Consider the following 20,440-nt stretch of genomic DNA (forward strand, 5'->3'; position numbering starts at 1 on the left):
TCCCATAACAAAGCAAGGAGTATTACGGCCTTGACAGAACCAGGCCCCTTCCACTGATAAGAAGGTGCAACATTACTGTAAGCTGGTACAGCTGTGTTATAAAATTACCAAGTCACAGTGATGAAAGAACATCAAAGATTTAACTACTTGCTAGCAAGCTAACAAGGAAGATGTCAAGGGGAAGAATTCCCCATAAGGCTTTGGGAGTTAGCCATTTAACTGCAGGCCAGGGTAAGGCTGGCAAGCTGGCATGACAAGTATCAGTCTTACAGACTGAGCCAACATACTACTGCCATGCTGAGGTTTGCCACACACAAGGGTGAGATTATTCCATTTCTTTATAGATAAGATATAGAAATATATTGACATATGTTCAGGGAAATGTAACATTAGAAAATGTAGCTTATTTGCAATGTAATTGTATAATGTCTGGATCTGAATTAATACCACATTATACTTTAAGTATGTTACTTGTATACTGAAATATATGCTGAAGTATAAGCCTAATATATAATACTGAGCTGTAATATATGAGAGCTGAGAGCTCCATTATGTGCTTGTAACCAGTTAGGATTCTCACCCTGACCCATATGATTATGATTCACTGGCTGTGGCCAGAGACTAATGTGTGACTTGTATATATAGAGTTATGTGGAATCAATAAAACATATAAAGATGTTCTGCAGTTGAATTCCCATTATTTTTCCTGTTGTTGTTATGTGCCTTCAAGTCAATTATGACATATGGAGACCCTATGAATCAGCGACCTCCAAGAGCATCTGTCATGAACCACCCTGCTCAGATCTTGTAAGCTCAGGTCTGTGGCTTCCTTTATGGAATCAATCCATCTCTTGTTTGGCCTTCCTCTTTTTCTACTCCCTGCTGTTTTCCCCAGCATTATTGTCTTTTCTAGTGAATCGTGTCTTCTCATGATGTGTCCAAAGTATGATAACCTCAGTTTCATCATTTTAGCTTCTAGTGATGGTTCTGGTTTAATTTGTTCTAACACCCAATTATTTGTCTTTTTCACAGTCCATGGTATGCGCTAAGCTCTCCTCCAGCACCACATTTCAAATGAGTTTATTTTTCTCTTATCCGCCTTTTTCACTGTCCAACTTTCACATCCATACATAGAGATCGGGAATAACATGGTCTTAATGATCCTGACTTTGGTGTTCAGTGATACATCTTAGCATTTGAGAACCTTTTCTAGTTCTCTCACAGCTGCTCTACCCAGTCCTAGCCTTCTTCTGATTTCTTGACTATTGTCTCCATTTTGGTTAATGACTGTGCCGAGGTATTGATAATCCTTGACAAGTTCAATGTCCTCATTGTCAACTGTAAAGTTACATAAGTCTTCTGTTGTCATTACTTTAGTGTTTTTGACGTTCAGCTGTAGTCCTGCTTTTGTGCTTTCCTCTTTAACTTTCATCAGCATTTGTTTCAAATCATTACTGGTTTCTGCTAAGAGTATGGTATAGTCTGCATATCTTAAATTATTGATGTTTCTTCCTCCAATTTTCACACCTCTTTCATCTTGGTCCAATCCCGCTTTCCGTATGATATGTTCTCCATACAGATTAAACAAATAAGGTGATAAAATACAACCCTGTCTCACACACTTTCCGATGGGGAACCAATCGGTTTCTCCATATTCTGTCCTTACAGGTGCCTCTTGTCCAGGGTATAGGTTGCGCATCAGGACAATCAGATGCTGTGGCACCCCCATTTCTTTTAAAGCATTCCATAGTTTTTCATGATCTACACAGTCAAAGGCTTTGCTGTAGTCTATAAAGCACAGGGTGATTTTCTTCTGAAATTCCTTGCTCCATTCCATTATCCAACGTATGTTTGCGATATGATCTCTGGTGCCTCTTCCCTTTCTAAATCCAGGTTGGACGTCCTGAGATATCCCTAAACCTTAGTATGTTATTTGGTGGGACCTTGACCGTAGTTCGCCTAGACAGATTTAACTGGCAAAAACTGTGGAAGCTCAGATGACTACAACATTGTCATATAGTCTGCATAGATACGGACTAGGGGAATATGCAAGAACCTTCAATCCTGTGTTTGTACAAGAAAGAGATGGTTCGAGGCCATTTCAGGTGGCAACCGCTAAGGGACAAATGGACACACTTGGGGAAGATGTGCCCTGAAGAGGAAATCTGATAGATTACTGCAGATAATACAGGTTTTCGTAAGTATTTGCTCTAAAAGAGGCAAGAAAGCATTAGAATGAATATATAGCACACATATCCTCAATATGATGGTATTGAGAAGCAGGTTGAGTAGAAATACCCCTGTACCTCAGGGTGTGACAAGTCTTGAGAAGACACAGACTTCAGTCATGGTACAGACATTCGTTGACAGAGAAGGCTGGTACTGAGTCAGTGACAGAGCTTAAAGAAAGACAGTTTGTCATCTGTGACATGACATATGAAGATTACATAGTCTGGGTTGAAGAGATGAAGGATGGGAAAAGAAGAAGACCCACACGTCGCCCGTGTAATAAGCTAGAAATCTCACAAAAAGGGGATTCCATGGAAGAAATGAAGACTGGTCCCAAGAGATTCTACGAAATGCCATCAAGTTCTGGTGATGAAAAAACCTCTAAGAGGAGAAGAGGATGAAATGTCACTTGAGAAACAAGCCACTCTGCTGTGAATTACCCCCAGAAAGGAGAAGGCAGAAGAACCCAGCAGGCCGACTGTGGAATGAAAAGCTGTGAAGCAGCTACTTGTCTATTCTAGGAGAAAAAGGCCCAAAAGATGCTACGTGAGACCCAGAGATGAAGCTAATAGTCTAAGTCCAGATCACACCAAAGGTAGCTAAGTATCAATTTCTACAATGAAAACAGTGCTTGACCCTTGGCTTTTTATTCTTATGCCTTTAAAGGAGCTGAGTTAAAATATACTCCTCTAGAAAAATTATTATTGGCCATTCATCGAGCTACACTAACTGCTCATTATGTTGGCCAAGGCCAACCCATCGAATTATATTCTGCCTTAAGAACTCCTACACGCTTACAAAAGTCAGCAGTACCTGAGCGAAAAGCAGTTAAAAGTGGGTTAAATTGGCTATGTATGTTAGAGAATACCCAGATAAACTTCCATCACGAGTGGCGACTTTGCTGACCTTGAAACACAGCCAAAAAAAGTGTTTCAGTTCCAAAAACACCCAAATAAAGAATATACAACTGTGTATTACATGGATGGATCAGCTGTGAATTCAAAGATAGAAGAAAAGAACAAGTGTGCAGCAGCAGCCTGCATGAAAACACACTGGCTAAATGGAGAAATGCAGATCCTGCAGGAATGGAAAATATCCATAGGAGACCATTCCGCCCAGTATGCAGAATTAGCCACTCTGGAACTTGCACTCACATAAGCTTTTAAAGATACACCACCTACTCTGATTATAACTGACTCTGCTTATTTGGCTCAAGCCTATACTAAAGACTTACCCATATGGGTGTCAAATGGTTTTGTGAATAATAAAAAGAAACCATTGAAACATGCAAGCAAATGGAAAAAGATTTCTATGATTAAGCAGGCTCATCCCGACTGAAGTTGTGTTGAACCAGGATATCAGACGGATAAATCTGATCCTGTACATAAATGAGGCAATGCTATTCTGGATGCGCCAGCAGTCTACCTCTAATGCAATACAAATGTTGACTCAGACTAAACAGCAGCAATTAAAGGCAAGTAGGGAATCTGTGTCAGATAAGCTCAGAATATAATGAAAAGTAGCTTATACTTTTGTGTAAACATCCAAAGGTATTGTGAGAGTTCTGCCATCTATAATGGCATGTTTAAATGTGCAACAGAGATGGCCATATGTATAGCATCATACATGCCTCATTTACATGCAGAGGCATGGAAGTTGCTTCCGTTTGATGGAGCTAATCACTCTTCCATGAGAAAGGGTGCCTAATAACCCATGTGGATAATGCATCTGGAGTCATATGGTTATACCCCACCATATGGTTATTGCCCCTCACTGGATCGTCACCTTGTAGTGGTGAGTGGGTTTGTGTGTTCCAATGAACCCTATGAGCGATGCCATCAGGAGTCATGTACTCCCAGCAGGGTCACCCATGGCGGTAAGGTCAAGGGAGAGGAACCAGACAAAGAACTATCCACGAATGTCCTCAACGGCAGAACAGGTGGAGGATAACAATGTGTATGTTACAACGGCTGTGAAGGCGGATGAAGGCTGCAGCAGATAGACTTCAAATCATCGTGGTATCCATGCCATTGGATCAAAGCCTTTTTCTGTCAAGATTGTGTGTTGATCGTTGTGCGCAGATCTCCCCACATAAAACACATTCACGCACAGGTGTCTTCTAACCAAACCAAAAGTCCCATGGAGATCAGCAAATGGCGAATGGCGACGGGGGCACGACTGTGAAATGCGGAAGCCCCTAGTCATGGACCAGCACATGGGCAGTGGATACAGACTCAGTCGTCCTGGCTCAAGGACCAAGGCAGTTGAGTAGTGTGGCAGCTATATCCACGACTGAGCAGTCCTATTCAGGATCCACTCTGCTCACCCCGTATGGGGAGGGGGCTAGAAAAGGTGCCCTAAACATAGTCTGCCTCATCTCTCTCCCTGACTGGATTACCGCGTCCAGTGGGGTCACCACTTAGCAGTTGCGAAAGACAATTTAATTTTGGAACATGGAATATATGGCCATTGCTGGACAATACAGATAGTGAACGTTCTGAATGCAGGCCTGCCATCCTCGCGAGGGAGTTGAGATGTTTTAATATTGACATAGCAGCACTCCAAGAAACTCGAAGAGCAGGAGAAGGACAATTGAAGCAAGAAAAAGGAGGTTATACCTTCTTCTGGAAAGGACTGCCTGAACAAGAATGACGAATACATGGAGTAGGCTTTGCTATTAAAAACAATCTTGTGAAGCTCTTGTCAGAAGTTCCTATTGGTATTAATGAATGACTCTCAACTCTCCGGTTAATACTTGCCAAAAACCAGCAGGCAACTCTTCTAAGTGCTTATCACCAACATCATCTTATCAGAGATACCTAAGGAGGATAAAATTATCCTCCTGGGTGATTTCAATGCAAGAGTTGGGCGTGATTTTGATTTATGGCCAGAAACCATTGAGAAAGAAGGAATTTGCAATAGCAACCTGAACGGAATTCTACTTCTGACTAAATGTGCAGAGCATAATCTTGTTATTACAAACACACTCTTTCACCAGAAAAATAAATTTAAAACATCATGGAAGCAACCTCGGTCAAAACACTGGCATCTCCTGGATTACGTAATTGTCCGTGTCAGAGATCGTCGTGATGTACTCCTCACTAGGGCCATGACGAGTGCTAATGACTGCTGGACAGATCATTGATTAATTCAATCCACTATGGCCATTAATATTATTCCTCAACGTAGGCTCCAGGGAAGAAAACCAAGGCATAAAATGAACATCCATGCCCTTCAAGATCCTATTAAGTGAGCCTGCTTTCAAACAACTCTCAAGAAACATCTACCAACGGAACTCCCTGAAAATATCGAGGAACACTGGATTAAACTGAAGACATCCATTATTGCAGCATGTGAACAAACTATTGGATACCAAACTAAGAAACATCAGGATTGGTTTGATGGGAATGATAGTGAGATTGAACATATCATCAACAAGAAAAGGAAAGCCTTCCAGATATGGCAGAAAGACATTAACTATGCTGCTAAGAAAAAAATCTATGCCAGTGCAAAGGCTGAGGTCCAAAGAAGAACTAGAGAACTTAAGAACACCTGGTGGAGAAAGAAAGCTCAAGAAATCCAGCACTTTGCAGATGCTCACGATACACAGGGCTTTTTCAATGCCACAAAGGCCATCTATGGACCAACAAATTACAGTACAAATCCCTTATGTTCCATGGATGGTACCAAACGTCTTAAGGATAAAGAGTCTATTGCACTGCACTGGAAAGAGCATTACCACAACCTCCTTAATCGTAACACTATTGGGGCTGGTGAGGTCTTCTCGTAAATTCCACAACAAACTAGAGACAAGCTTGCAGTATCCCCTAATTTGGATGAAGTCAGTAAAGCCATCAATCAAATGAAGAACAACAAAGCTAGTGAACCTGATGAAATTCCTGCTGAAGTCTTTAAAGAAGGTGGGCCTGAACTTACACAACAACTTCATAAGCTCATTGAAAAAATCTGGATGAAGGAGGAGATCCTGGAAGAGTTTAGGGACGCCATAATTATCACCCTTTTTAAGAAGAGTGATAGAACAGATTGTGGGAACTATCGAGGTATCTCTCCTCTTGCTACTGCAGGTAAAATCGTTGCAAGGATCCTCGCAAATCACCTCCTACCGATATCAGAAGATGTCCTCTCTGAATCTCAAAATGGTTTCCACCCTTCCAGGGGGACAGTGGACATGATCTTCACTGCACGACAGCTTCAAGAAAAATGCCGGGAGCAGAATCAACCTTTATATATGGCGTTTATTGATCTGACTAAGGCCTTTGATACTGTGAATCAAACCGCTCTCTGGACCATCCTTCTGAAAACTGGATGCCCTGATAAATTTGTGAATGTTTTGCAATTCCATGAAATGACAGCAACGATTTTACATAATAATGGCTTTCAGAGCGATCCGTTGAGTCGGATCAGGCGTAAAACAGGGATTTGTCATTGCTCTGACCTTATTTGCTATTTTCATTGCTATGATTCTACACCTTATTGAGGGGAGACTTCCTCCATAGAACAGATGGAAAGCTTTTTAATCTCACTAGGCTGAAAGCAAAAAGTAAGGTAATGTCAACCTCTATGACAGAACTTTAATATGCCGATGATAATGTAGTCTCCGCACATTCAGAGAAAGATCTTCAAACTATCCTAAATGTCTTTGCAGAAGCATATGGAAAAGCTTGGGCTCTCACTTAATATTAAAAAAACCAAAGTGCTTCATCAACAGGTGCGAACTAGTCCCTCTGTAGCACCATCGATCCAGCTTAATGGTGTGACACCGGAGAACATTGATCACTTCCCCTATCTTGGCAGCCATCTCTCTGTAAAAGCTGACATTGATGCTGAAATTCAACATCGCCTGAGCTCTGTGAGTGCCACATTCTCCTGAATGAAGCGCAGAGTGTTCAAGGATCGGGATATTCACAGGGAGACCAAAATGTTTCTTTACAAAGCCATTGTACTACCGACCTTACTGTATGCCTGTGAAACATGGACCATTTATAAACGCCATTCCCAACTTCTTGAAAGATTCCACCAAGCTGCCTCCGGGAAATTTTGCAAATTACTTGAGAAGACAGACGGACTAATGTTAGCGTTTTGGAAGAAGCAAAGACTACCAGTGTTGAAACAATGATTCTTCAACACCAACTTCGCTGGACCAGCCATGTTGTTCAAATGCCTGATCACCATCTTCCAAAGCAGTTACTTTACTCCCAACTTAAGGATGGAAAATGGAGTATCAGTGGACAGCAAAAGAGGTTTAAAGACGGTCTTAAAACGAATCCGAAAAATATAACATGACCATCGAGAACTGCAAGTCTTGGCCAATGAATGTCCCAAATGAAGGTTGGCTATTATCAGAGATGCTATGGACTTCGAAGCACGAATACAGGGCGAACGGGACAAACGAGCTAAGCGGAAGGCATGTCAAACAAATCCTCATTGTCACCATCTTCCATCTGGAAACCTATGTCCTCACTGTGGGAGGCTGTGTGGATCCAGAATTGGCCTCCACAGTCACTGTTATCTTGGAAGACAATCTTACTCGGCCACGAGTGATCACCAATGAAATGAATGACCCCACAAGGCATCTAGAAACTGATACCAAGAGAAGACACATTACCAATTTCATTGAACTTGCAGTTCTTTAAAACCTTGCAGAGAAGAGGATGGGAACAAAGGTAGAATTAGTTGGCTCTGCCTGTCATTGTTTCTGGCTCCACCCACCATTTGGGCTCTCTGCCTTCTGCCCCACCAGTCCAAATGGGCACCCACCACCACTGGTCTTTGGGCAACTTAAGGTGGTAGGAGACTGGGGTCTCATCAGCACTGTACTTTGAACAGCATGCCCATAACCAAAGTTTTGAAAGCGGCAGAATATCCAAAAGTCAATCAAAAGACAGAGATACTTTCTGTCTGAGTGAACACAACATGAGGAAATTCTTGAAAAGTACCTGTTGAGTTCAACGAAGATTTCGCCCCCTCCCTTTAAATAAAAAATCTTCCTCCTGAGGCATTAAAGCTATGTAGTATATCCATGTTTACTCAAAAAAGAGCATGTTGGAGAGGAGAGATACTGTGGCTGAGAGTGGAATTCACCAACCCTGCAATGTAGTCCACTGTTAATATTACAGCATAAGAGGCTGCCTGAGACTGAGAAGTTTACAGGAACCCTACAGTGCAGTCCACTCACTGGAGAGTTAGGGAGGTTCAATGGCCCCAAAGCTGGTACCCGTCAGATGCCCTTGGGACCCTATCTCCCGTCACCCGAGTCCATTGGCTATGTTGGCTGGGGCTGGTGGGAACTGAATCCCCAAAGCCTGGAGGGCATCAGATTGGGAAAGGCAAGGCTTACAATAACCCCATAGCACAGTCCAACTGTATGTGTGTGAGAGGTTGCAAAGTTGATCACAGCAGCCCTTTAATTAATTAACAGCCACACTTTTCATAAAAGTACATCGAAGTGGCTTACAACATACAAAGACACAATAAAAACATCATTAAAACAACAATAAAAGCATCAATAAATACTGCATTGGTTGGAAAAAATATGTTAAAAGGCTTGTCTAAAAAGTTTAATTCAGTTCATTTTGCATGCAGGCGGTTTTTGTGATCATCATCATCGAATTTTTGACCTGGGAGAGTTCCCCACTATTCTCGTATTTTTTTTCTGTTGAGAGAATGCAGACTAATATAACAAAATTGGTCCGTACAGATTGGGTCCTCTCTCCATCGGTAGGTTGAGACTCAGGGGTGCTAAACAGTGTACTGTAATGGAAATAATTATCTTCTCCTCCCCCCTTCTGTCGGGGGCTGGTTCAAACCCCATACAAAGCACATTTCAGGTTATAGCAAGGTCAACCTACTTAAACCATCCTCTCCCACCCAACGGTTGCACCCAGACCCGCCTTGACCCCGAACAAAACATTAAATGAAAACCCAGGGTCAAAATTTCCGGTGCACAGAATACACGCCTCTATACACCTATACCTAACAAGAAGGAAGAAAGACAAATAGATTAATATATGAAGCCACATCGCCTCAGCTACTCTTCAGCCAATCATTTTGCTGGATTGCCGCGGGGCGTCAGAGTTTGCGCTCTGGTTGGAGGCGCCAAGGAAGCACAAGATGAGATAGTTGCCTCTCCTCGGCCTTGGGGCAAGCTGATTGGGTGAGATATCTCGCCGTCAACCTAGCAAGAGGGAACTATTGGCTGAGGTGATAATTGGACGATCTTGGCGGGGGTGGAAAGTACTGCAGAAGGATTTGAGGGCAGAGCACAGTGTTGGTAAATAAGACTTGAATTTGTGCTTAATGTCTGAAAGGCATTAGGGTTAAGGGTTGTCTGGGTAATATGCGTTCTGATCTCCTTCCCTCATCTCAGATTGTGGTGGTGATAGTGGGAAAAGCGCTTTGTGTAAGGTAAGTGGCATGCTATTTATTTCATTTGTAGCGCTCCTGTCGTTAGGATGGATGGCATCAGAGACTTAGGTTCAAATTCTTGCTGGCTTGCTGTAGTGTTCGAAGTCTAGCGCTATGGTATACTTTAGCACGATCGCATTTGGGACACCGTGCACATTTGTGATTGCCCCGTCTGGGGAAGAACGTTTGTTGAGCTGAGGATGGCGTTGAAAATAGCAACAAAAATGACCGAAGGGTTAGAACAACTTCTCCCACCAAAGGATATAACCTCTGGGACATTTTAGGTGTGTGCGCATGTGTGGTGGGGGAGATAATTGGTGGGCAAGATGTGATTGTTGGGAGTAAAAGCACCACTGTATGCTACAAGTGAGCTGAACCAGTGGGGGGCAACAGGAAGACAATCTATTCTTTCCTGAGCAGAGATTCTTCCTCTAACTCGTTTTTGCAGGTTTTGCTGCTCACCTTACTTTTCTGCCTTTATTCTCAGTGATTAATGGCTGCCTGAGTGGAAGCTGCATGACTAGCTTGTATGGCTTTACCTCTTTGTAGTAATAAACCTTAAATTTCTTTATTTTTTCAACTAACAGACAAGTTATTTCTGCACTCTGTTGCAAACTCTAAGAATGATAAACCTTTGCATGATGTGGAGAAAGCACACAGAGAGAATTTTTTTCAAGTCTCTTACCAAACTGGAACTTTTAAAAGAGGGATCATCCAATCAAATGATTGTCAACAGATTCAGGATAGACAGACAAAAGCAATGCTTAACAAAACGTATACTGTAGTTAACTTGAAATTTGCTACCGCAGAATGTGGTGATGACTGCTAGGTTAGGTGGCTTTAAAAGTGGGGTTAGACAAAAGCATGTAAGAAAAAGTCAACTCTGTCAATGGCTATTGGTCATGATAGTTACATGAAACCTTCCCATGACCAGAGGCAGTGTGTCACTGGATGTTGGGTGACATATTGTCTCTAAGGCCTTCATGTGCTGATTGTGGACTTCCTGGAGGCATCTCACTGGCAACTGTGGGAAGCACAATGCTGGACTATTGATCTCATTCAGGAAGGCTCATTCTTAGAGAGGGGAAAGAATGCCTTCTGTTGTCACATCTTGAGCCGGCTCTTTCAGACTGGCTGTATTTACTGTCTACTGACTATGCCTGAAAGCTTTTATGGTCACTATGTGAACAAACAGAAGAACTCTGAGGGAGGCTTAAGAAATGGGCATTTACTAGGGGTTATTCTGCATGGTACCTCTCATGGTACCTCTAATGGCACCTGCCTTCTTAAAATGTAGTGTGGCTGTCTTTACATCAGAAATGGGAAACCTTTGCTAGCTGGTGGGCCATATCCTTTTCTCCTTGACTCTTGGCGGGCCAATTTTACAGGTGGGCCCACCTGTCAATCACCAGACATCACTATGGTGTCAGGTGATGCTGCGCTTCAAAGCCCCATTTGTTGGGACTTTAAAGTGCAGGGCTCTTTCAAAGCCCTTTTACAAACAGCCCAGTGCTGCTCTTTAAATGTCCAAAACGCAGAGGTTCAAGGACCAATGGGGATGTCAAACTGCTCTGCAATGCTCTTTGAACCTTACTGTAGGAGGTGGAAGCGGTTTGCATTGAACTGCTGTTAAAAATCTCCTGTTCCTTTGAAGCCACCTCACACCTGACATCAGATGTGGGACAAGGGTGTAGGGTGGGGAAAACAGCTTTGTGGGCTTTATTGGGCCCCCTGGTGGGCCAAGGTTGACCTGTGGGCCAAAGGTTCCCCCCCAAATATTGTGATAACCCGGCTGTTGCATGATATGAAGGCAGCGTGGAGAAGCCTGGAGGCTGTTTTATGCTTCTTCTATGTGATCTACTAGAGAGCCAGTGTGGTGTAGTGGTTAAGGTGTTGGACTACGACCTGGGAGACCAGGGTTCAAATCCCCACACAGCCATGAAGCTCACTGGGTGGAATGAAAACACTATTCATAGGGTTGCCATAAGTCAGAATCGACTTGAAGGCTGTACATTTACATTTTTATGTGACCCACTAGTTTTGGAGTCATCTCATCTAATGGAGGATAAGAAACAGCAAGTTCTGAAGGGAAAGATATTCTGGACTACTAAACAAAGGGAATCTATATTTAAATTTGCTGTGTAGTTGATAATAAATTTGTATATATAGTCTTTTTTTTGTTAATCTTTTGATATGGGTTACAGTTCTAGATTTATCAACAGCCCCCACATTACTTTCTCCTGTGTACTTCTGAGTAATGGTTCAAGGATTTCCCATATCCTGACAATGGTCATTCTTAGCCTGGAATCTGTATTCATTATGCTTGTGCCTTCTAGACAGTTAATACTTTCCTCATTACCGACACTGTTTTTTTCTTCCAGGAGAAACGGCATTCACCAGTTTCAGTAACTTGATTTACTTCTCCTTCTCAAGTGCCATGAAGCTAGAAGTGAACCCCCTTCCTCACCCTTACTGGCCTCGAAACTTGGAGCTCCAACATTACGTCCCAAATGACTACCCTGTGTGGCAGATCTTGGCTTTCTTCTTCTCGGTCTCAGGGGTCCCCTTGATAGTGACTTGGCTAGCAGCAAGATCACCGAGCAGTACAGCTGCCCCTCTTGGAATCTGGCGTTCCTTGGCTATCTGCTGGTTTGCCATGTGTGGTTTTATTCATGGTGTCGTTGAAGGCTGGTTTAGCTTGTTCCACATGGAAATCCCAGAGGACCAATCCTTTCTCTCACAGCTCTGTAAGACATCATTGAATGTGTTGGAGGAGGGGTGTGGATGCAGAAAACCAGAGTGCTTTCCCCAGTTCTGGAAAAGTATGATGTAGCAGGTTAATTATGGGGAGACTGGGAACTGAGGCTCCTGATTTAATGCTAACGTTCAGGCTACTTGCCTTCCTATCTTGGGGTAGAGGCAGTTAGGTCACATCCACACAATACACTTAAAGCACATGTAGTTAAAGAACATTTCTTCCCCCAAAGAATCCTGGGACTTGTTGTTTGTTGAGGGTGCAGGCAATTGTAGATCTGTGTAGGGTAAACTACAGTTTCCAGAATTCTTTGGGGAGGAAAACATGCTTTAAATGTATGGTGTGGATGTGAGTTGGAGGCACCTTTTGGAATGAGGCCCTTTGGTAACAGGAGAGAGAGGAGGAAGCGCAGATTGTGAAAGCTTTGCAATGCAATGACTTGCTCTTCCTTGGGCAGCTATGGAACCATTATCATTTTTTTTTATTCCCAGTGAACTCTTCTGCTGCTAGAATAGAACCATGTACCTCCTGCCCCATGTTAGTACAACACTGTGTTATTTATTAAATTTATATCCCAACCCTCATCCCAAAAGGAGGTTTTGAGTACCACTTAGAGGTTTTTACAATCAAGTGGTATATAAATTTTGTTAAATAATAAATGGAGCTCAGAGCAGCATATAATGACTGCATGTTTAATTTAAAGCCCTACTGATGTGATTGGGAGCCCCATATAGAGTCTCCATACTACAGCACTGTTTTAATACAAGGATGGGAATGTAGGAAGCTGCCTTACTCTGCATCAGACCATTGGTCTGTCAAGCTCAGTACTGATACACCAGCCTTCCCTAATCTGTGCCCAAGGTTGTTGGACTACAACTCTCATTGTCCCTGACCCTTGCTGGCTGGGAGGGTGATAGGAGTTATAGTCCAAGATGTCTGGAGGGTTGGGGAAGATGGGCCTCCACAGAGTGGCAGTGGTTGGCTCTCAAGGGTTTTAGGCAGGAATAATTCCTAACCCTACTTGGAGATGCCATGGATTGCATGCAGTGCATGCCTTACCACTGAGGTACAGGCTGTGTTATGAAGGCTATGTATGGGGCTTTCTAATTTTTTTTCTTATGGGGTTCTAGCCTAGGAGGGAGGAAAAAGCCACCCATGCAGCTTTTGAACTGTTTGCATGCTGCCATGATAACGGCAGCTGCTTGTTCTGGCTCCCTCCTTCCATGGCTTCTGACTTTGAAGGCAAGCATGCAAGAAAGAGAAGGGTGTGCACAGCTCAAGAGGGAAGGGATGGTCCCATGGAGTGGAGTGTGGGTGATCCCTTCAGTCAATCAATAACCAAATGTTAAAACTGTATAGGTACCCTGCGTAATGTAGGAGACTGAACAAAAAGTGCAATCATGTGCATGTTTGTTCAGAGTTAAGTCCCGTTGTGCTCATCAGGAATTTATTCCCATGTAAGTATGCATAGGCTTGCGTTGTTGCATTATGGATTATTGCCAGATCCGATTTCTTGGATAAAAATGCACACGTCCCTGTATTTATTTAGGCCAGGTGTGGAGAACCTTTGGCCCTCCAGAAGTGAACTACAACTTCCTCAAGCCCAGCAAGCATGACCAACAACTAGGGATGATGGGAGTTGTAGTTCAGCAACATCTGAAGTATCAAAGGTTTCCCATACCCACAATAGACTGATGTTTTTCTCTCTCTTACTTCTAAAAAGAAACCCTTTTTTTCAACAAGTGGCATTGGTTTTGCAATATTTAGCAATATTGATTGCTAGCTAGGAGAAAAACAAACTAGTGAAATCCACAAGCCCTGCAGGGTCTTAATTCATGTGAATTTTTGCGTCTCTCTGCTTATTATAACTAATGTTACACCTTGTTTTCTCTCCTCTCACAATGTTATAGGGAAGGAATATGCCAAAGCTGACAGCAGATATATCATGTGAGTGTCTGCTTTGAAGTGGCGAATGAGGGATTGCCGTTAGTCTGCATCATACTGGTGGAAAAGGATTTAGTCATGCAGATATCCAGCACTGAAATAGAAAGATTGGGGGGAATGGGGATGACTTTAAAAGGATGTAAAAACACTCCAAAACCTGGCAGCCCATGAGGAAGTACACTGAGGACAGTCTTTCACAAGATTACCTGGAGGCACTTCCCTTCCATTTCCTCAACAGAGCCTGCAGTGGGGAGCAAATAATACTTTACCTGAGAAGCCACCATTGTTGGCATTAGTTCATGATTGTTTTACTAATTCTTCCTGCCTGCAAGAAGATGGCCAGGTGCTACCAGGAACTGTTGAGTATGTGTTCAAAGCTTCTCAAGGGGTAGCTGTTGCAGCAGAAACAGCAACGGGTGTCTTTCAGCACCTTAAAGAAAAAGACCTTTGTTACAGCATAAGCTGGCTTGGAAAGCCTTAGGCCCAGGGGCCAAATGCAGCCCTTGGGGCTTCGGTATCCAGCTTCTGGGACTTTTCTCTGGCCACACCCCTGCTCCCCAAGCCACACGCCTCAGTGACTCTGCTCCACACTCTCCTTGAATGCTTTTTATCCAGTAGGAATGTGTCCTCGAACTTTGATAATGCCTCTAGCTTGTGTGGATGGAGAGAGAGGTGTGTGCATGTACAGAACCCTCTTGACTTTTGTGAGGTTGAAATGCAGCCTGCTATAGAAAGGTAAGAGTCATCTCTGTTACTCTACCTACTGGCCCCACCCACCACTGGAATGTGGCCCCTAGAAGGTTGTTGACAAGGCAATGCAACTCCCCTCCCCAAGAAAAGCTTTTGTGGATTAGAGTCCCCTTTATCGGATGCACTGAAGCATTCTCCTAAAGTTGACAAGTGTGTGTGTGTGTGTGTGTGGGTGGGTGCAATATAAATAGTGAGGTCAGAGATAAAAATCGAGATATGTTTTTGTACCCCCAAGTAATCTCCATCTCACTTTTACCCTTACAGAGCAGACAATTTCACAGTTTGCATGGAGACCATCACAGCCTTTGTCTGGGGGCCCCTCAGCCTCTGGACTGTGTTAGCATTTCTTTCAAACCAACCCCATCGGTTTGTGCTGCAGCTGGTTGTGTCACTGGGTAGGTATGCAAGGCAAACAAAATCTCTAAATATTCCGACTGTTGGGCACATGTGCAGATTAGTTGTATCCTTTAAGTGTGTGCCCTGTTCTAGAATAATATCTTAGAACGCTGCAGTGTGCTCTGTTTATTCCTGGCAGCCACAACTCCTCACTCTTGTCTTCTCAGCCCCTCTCCCCATTCCTGATCTTCCTTCTATGTTCACACCAAACCTTACTTTCTTCCAAGTGTGTCCAGCCACAAAACTAATGTTTAATATTTCCCTCCCAAATTGCTTGCTGGATTTTTTTCTCTTTCTTAGCAGTTTTAGGAATTGTGGAATGAGGAGGAGGTACTGGAAGCATAGGAACTTAGGAAGCTTCTTCATACTGTCGGATCATTGGTCCATCTAGCTTAATACTGTCTACACTGCCTGGCTGCAACATTCCAGGGTTTCAGGCGGGTGCCAGGGATTGAACCTGGGACCTTCCATATGCAAGGCAGATGCTCTACTGCTGTGCTACTGTCCTTTCCCCTCGGTCTCCCTGTTCTTTTGTTTATAGTGCCCAGACAGCACGCCAGGTTGTTTCCATGTGCCCCATAACATCCAAAGTGGCTCTTCCTGAGGTCCATACCCACAAAAAACCAGAGTGAGACCTTTCCCATAGATTCTATAGGGCATTAGAAGTTAATGGAGGCATTTGTTCAGAGAACTTGGACCTAATTTTAGGCTACCTAGGAGTAAGTCCCTTGAGGTCAGTTGGGCTTACTTTTGAGTAGACATGCATAGAAATGCACTGGTTGTTTGTCTTAATTCACTTGGTCTGCCTGAGGGGCCACTTTAAAGCATGCCCCCCTCCCCCAGCACTTGCTTCAGTCCTATCACCTTTAATATGTCTGATCTTTTCTATGCACGTCTGATCTTTTGCTCCTTCTCCTACCTGGTTCCAAGGGAAATCTTCATTTGAGCATGAAACATTGTAGATCTAGTGAGTTCCATACTGTCCAACTCTAATCCTCTTGAACTTTCTCTCCTTTAGTGTGTTTGTTCTACTGTGTCATTTACTCAAATGTATCTTCAGGCACCATTGAAAGGCCTTTTTTTATCGCAGGCCAGGGAAGTTGGAATTTCACCTCTTACAGGTTTCTTTCCTTGATTTTTCCCTTTGTATTTGTCTCTTCTATACTAGGGGAGCCAATGTGTGATGCCCTTCATGTATTTGTTAAGACTCCAGTTCCCATCATCCCTGTTGGCCATGCTAGCTGGGGCTGATGGGAACTGGGAGTCCAAAAATAACTGGAGGGCACCAGTCTACTGATACTATGCTATTCTTCCACAGCACACCATTGCCTAGCCAGCCTTTCCCAATCTGGTTCTCTCCACACACTCAAATTCCCTTTTGCCCCGGCTAATGATCAGGGATTATGGGAGTTGTAGTCTGAAACTTCTGGAGGACATCAGCTTGGGCAATCTGTCTTAAACACATGCATGCATCTACCTTTTATATTGTATGTTCTTACATTGTTATTCAATGCAACATTTGTGTTACAATTTGGTGGTGGAAAGGGAGCATGCAGCATGCCTGTTGGAAGAGTGAGTTTTGGTATCGTATGTTCACAAAACTTTTCAAAAATAATTAAACAATTCCTGGTTTTTTGTCTCTCGTGCACACACACAACGACTGGAAAACTATTAAACTCCAAAAAAATGTAGTGTAATTTTTTTTGTCTGACTCTAGTCCATGTGCAGGGAAACTCTGGCTGAAGGGCCAAATACAGCCCTCTATGCATCTCGTGTCTGGCCCTCAGGTCTCTCTCCATGCCATGCCTCTCACTGGTCCTGCTCTATCTGCTTCCTTGACTGCTTTTGCCTGTCTGGAATGTGTCCTTGAACTGTAATAATGACTCATGCTTTCCTAGATGGAGAGATGAGGGCTTAGAAATTTTTGAATTGTTCATGGCTTGAATGTTGATACTGTACAAAAGCAACAGTCACACCTGTTGTTCCGCTCACTTCTTGCCTCTAGCTACACCCACCACTGATATGCAGCCCCCAGAAGATTGCCCATGAGGGAATGTGGCCCTTGGGCTGAAAAAGGTTCTTCAACCCTGCTCTAATGGGTCGTCTTACGTCTATATCATTCATTCTAGGCCAGCTGTATGGAGATGTTCTCTACTTCTACACTGAGTATCGTGAGGGCTTCAGCCATGGTGAGATGTGGCACCCAATATACTTCTGGTTTTATTTTGTTTTCATGAACGCTTTGTGGATCATCATTCCTTTTATCCTCATCATGGATGCTTGGAAGCATCTTAGCACTTGCCAGAGGACAATAGATGCTAGCAAGTCCAAGAAGCACTGATCACATACACAGTAGGTCACAATGAACAATCATTCCATTGGAGCAGCACAGGAATAATTCATTAATTGGTTGGCTACTTTCTGATCCTGTCTATGTCTATTCCCTCCCCTGTCCCACTTTAACTCCACTAGACCAGAGATGGGGAACCTGTGGCCCTCCAATGAACTGTTACCAGATCTAGTCATCATGTATGGGAGTTGTAGTCCGGCAATACATTGAGGGGAGCACAGCTTTCCCATCTCTGCAAACTTTACTTTAGAGCAATCCTAACTGTTCTTTAAAAAAAAAAGTACACAAAGGAGTTGCGTTCAGCATGGCTCACACTATACAAGGTAAACAAATAGTAATACATACAAGTATCTCAAAAAAGATAACATACAATTCTAAGACACCCAACATTTCAGTAACATCTTGGCAGTAATTCATAATTACTACTTTTTGTAACAAACAAAACAAAACCCAAACCAAAATCTAACTATACAAAAGCAGCAGCATCCCAGTAACGCATGTTTTAAAAACCTAACAAACTCTTCCGGCAACCACATTCTCCCCACCCGCCATCACTTGGGAGTAATAATACATACCATGTCTTCCTTCTTACACCAGGGATACTCTCAAAGTATTATCCAATTAACCTGCCCCAGGACTAAATGGCCTTCACCATCTGTTTTCTGGCAGCTGGAATATATTTCTGTCCTGCAGTTACTTCTAGAAGCAGCTTCCTTTCAAAAACTGGAGCTGAAGGGGATACGGCAGGTGTAAGTACCCAGGCCTTTGTTGGCAGCCAGAGTACCTTGAGAGGAAGCCACACTGAACGTTTTAGGTTTTACTTCAAAGCAAATGTGTACATGGTCAGACTGTCTGTATAAGCCAGCCTCCCTAATACAATTCTGTACTGAATTGCACAGAGCAGTGCTACAGAGAACTGAATATAGGGCGCTCTCCCTGCTAGACCTAGGTTTGTATCTCTTAGGCTAAGAGATGGGGCCATATGTCTAGCATTCATAGTATAGCTCTGTTTAACAAAGTGCAGTGCTATGGAAGCTGCACAGGAGCATTCTGTCTGTCTGTTCAATCAATGGGACCTCAAGCTAGGAGAACAGAGGGCAGCACTGTAGTGGTTATGCTCTATGGCAGTTGAGACTTGGGCTGGCCATTTTGAGGCCTTTTTTTAAATGGCAGGCTAATGGTCAATGGTAAGGTCCAAAGGTTGTCTGATAGCTGAACTAAGCAGCTATTATTCAAGAAAGGAAATGCATTGAGATGGGTTAAAGAAGGGGCACAGCAGGATACTGGGAATCTGGGTTCTCTTTCCTAAGAATTGCTGGAGATGGTAACAGTGCACTGGAGGCATGTAGCAGGGCAGTGCTTTCACCTTGCTGCTTAGTCTTTATGAACTTATTTCTTTTCCTCTCCCAGTTACTTTTTTCCAGCTTCTCTTTGGGATGCATAGACATTTGCTGTGCGTATAGCCCAAAATTCACCATAAATAAAACATCTTAAGATGAGAACTAGATGGAAACTGCATCCTGCTTTTGGGATAAGTATCTTTTGCAAAGCATGCTTCAGCTCATTCTTACCCATTGTCAAACAAATGGCTTGAATACATCCCATATGCTGCTGAACTCACTTGTTTGTAAACTGAGATGCAATTGTTTTTTAAATAAATGATATCCATCTGCTTGTGTGTGTTGCAACTTTGATGTATGTATATGGCAGGTGGGGAAATATCTTAAGAAGGCTGAGAACAACCTCTGCTCAGTGGTAATCTTCATGAAAAACATGTGCTTCTACTGAAATGTTTAAAGTTGCCTTAAACTGTTAGTCAATGCAATTTTTGAAAAATGTGACCAAGCTCTTCTTCCAGTTCTGTTATTTAAATTCCTGTCCCTGTCAATGTGAGATTCAACTATACTTTTGAATGTTGTTTATAAGGGAGTTGCAGAATTGTGGAACAGCTGCAGAGAATGTCCCTGTACACAAAATTAGTGTGTAGATGGTATAGTTTAAAAAGGAAGCCCAAGCTGCTCTTAATATGTGTGTTTAAAGCCCATGTGGGCATTTTAAAAAAAAATCCTCGATTGTTTTAAAATGTAAAAATAAAACCATAACGAATCTTAGTTATATAATTGAAAATAGAAAATGACTGAAAAAATAATTCAATGATTGTGAAAATTTGACTTTGTTGCAATAATCTCTCCTCTTGACCTAATAAGGCAGCTCAGTCTCAGTTATATTTCTCCACTTAAGGGCACAGGACAAGTTAAAGATTTAATTGACATTATTGTCACAGATGTTTTGTGAAGTAGTGTAGACAGAGAGGCAGTTATCTTGAATATATTAGAGCTGAACCCTATTGCATGTTCCTGCTGATTTTGGTACTGATCCCTTGTAAAATTCCCTATTTTCTATTTTGGGATACCTTTAAAAGGTTTTGTTAGTGTGCACACACTTTCCTTCCATCCCCTAACTCCTTATCCAGATTGTTAATGCTGCTGTGAATATGTTTTGAGTTGCAGTGATTCTATAATAAATACAGCCAGATTTGTTGTGAAATTAAGCAGTATTAAACTCTTGAGTTTTTCAAAAGGGAACTGGTT

General features: G+C 42.8%; 1 protein-coding gene and 1 long non-coding RNA gene across 7 annotated transcripts in view; one reads left to right on the forward strand and one right to left on the reverse strand.

The window, feature by feature from the left end:
* Positions 1-151: 151 nt before the first annotated feature.
* EBP (EBP cholestenol delta-isomerase) lies at positions 152-20,429 on the forward strand. 6 transcript variants are annotated; one of them, XM_061614308.1, is made up of 5 exons: positions 152-319; positions 12,036-12,476; positions 14,320-14,356; positions 15,368-15,498; positions 17,505-17,718. In XM_061614308.1, the coding sequence occupies exons 1-5, from the start codon at positions 295-297 to the stop codon at positions 17,546-17,548; spliced, it is 678 nt and encodes a 225-aa protein (XP_061470292.1). In that variant the 5' UTR covers positions 152-294; the 3' UTR covers positions 17,549-17,718. The 6 variants fall into 6 exon arrangements, with proteins under 6 accessions (XP_061470292.1, XP_061470286.1, XP_061470287.1 ...); XM_061614302.1 differs by having other exon boundaries at positions 158-319; positions 17,629-20,429; XM_061614303.1 differs by having other exon boundaries at positions 163-319; positions 12,036-12,401; positions 17,629-20,429.
* The window catches only part of LOC133379303 (uncharacterized), a 10,897-nt gene continuing 1,686 nt past the window's right edge, over positions 11,230-20,440 (reverse strand). The window contains exons 2-3 of the long non-coding RNA XR_009761150.1: positions 14,623-14,783; positions 11,230-12,468 (exon numbers count right to left, since the gene is read on the reverse strand). This is a non-coding gene — a long non-coding RNA (uncharacterized LOC133379303). The remainder of the gene's footprint in view (positions 12,469-14,622; positions 14,784-20,440) is intronic.

This window comes from Rhineura floridana, chromosome 3 (genome assembly GCF_030035675.1).
Source record: "Rhineura floridana isolate rRhiFlo1 chromosome 3, rRhiFlo1.hap2, whole genome shotgun sequence".
Taxonomy (NCBI): Eukaryota; Metazoa; Chordata; class Lepidosauria; order Squamata; family Rhineuridae; genus Rhineura; species Rhineura floridana.

Bases quoted from the DNA above. Each gene is read 5' to 3' on its own strand.
- EBP (XM_061614302.1), top strand. From the start codon at position 295: ATGCTGAGGTTTGCCACACACAAGG. The intron at 12,477-14,319 runs GTATGATGTAGC...ACAATGTTATAG, and splicing joins CTTTCCCCAGTTCTGGAAAA to GGAAGGAATATGCCAAAGCT. The intron at 15,499-17,628 runs GTAGGTATGCAA...CATTCATTCTAG, and splicing joins GCAGCTGGTTGTGTCACTGG to GCCAGCTGTATGGAGATGTT.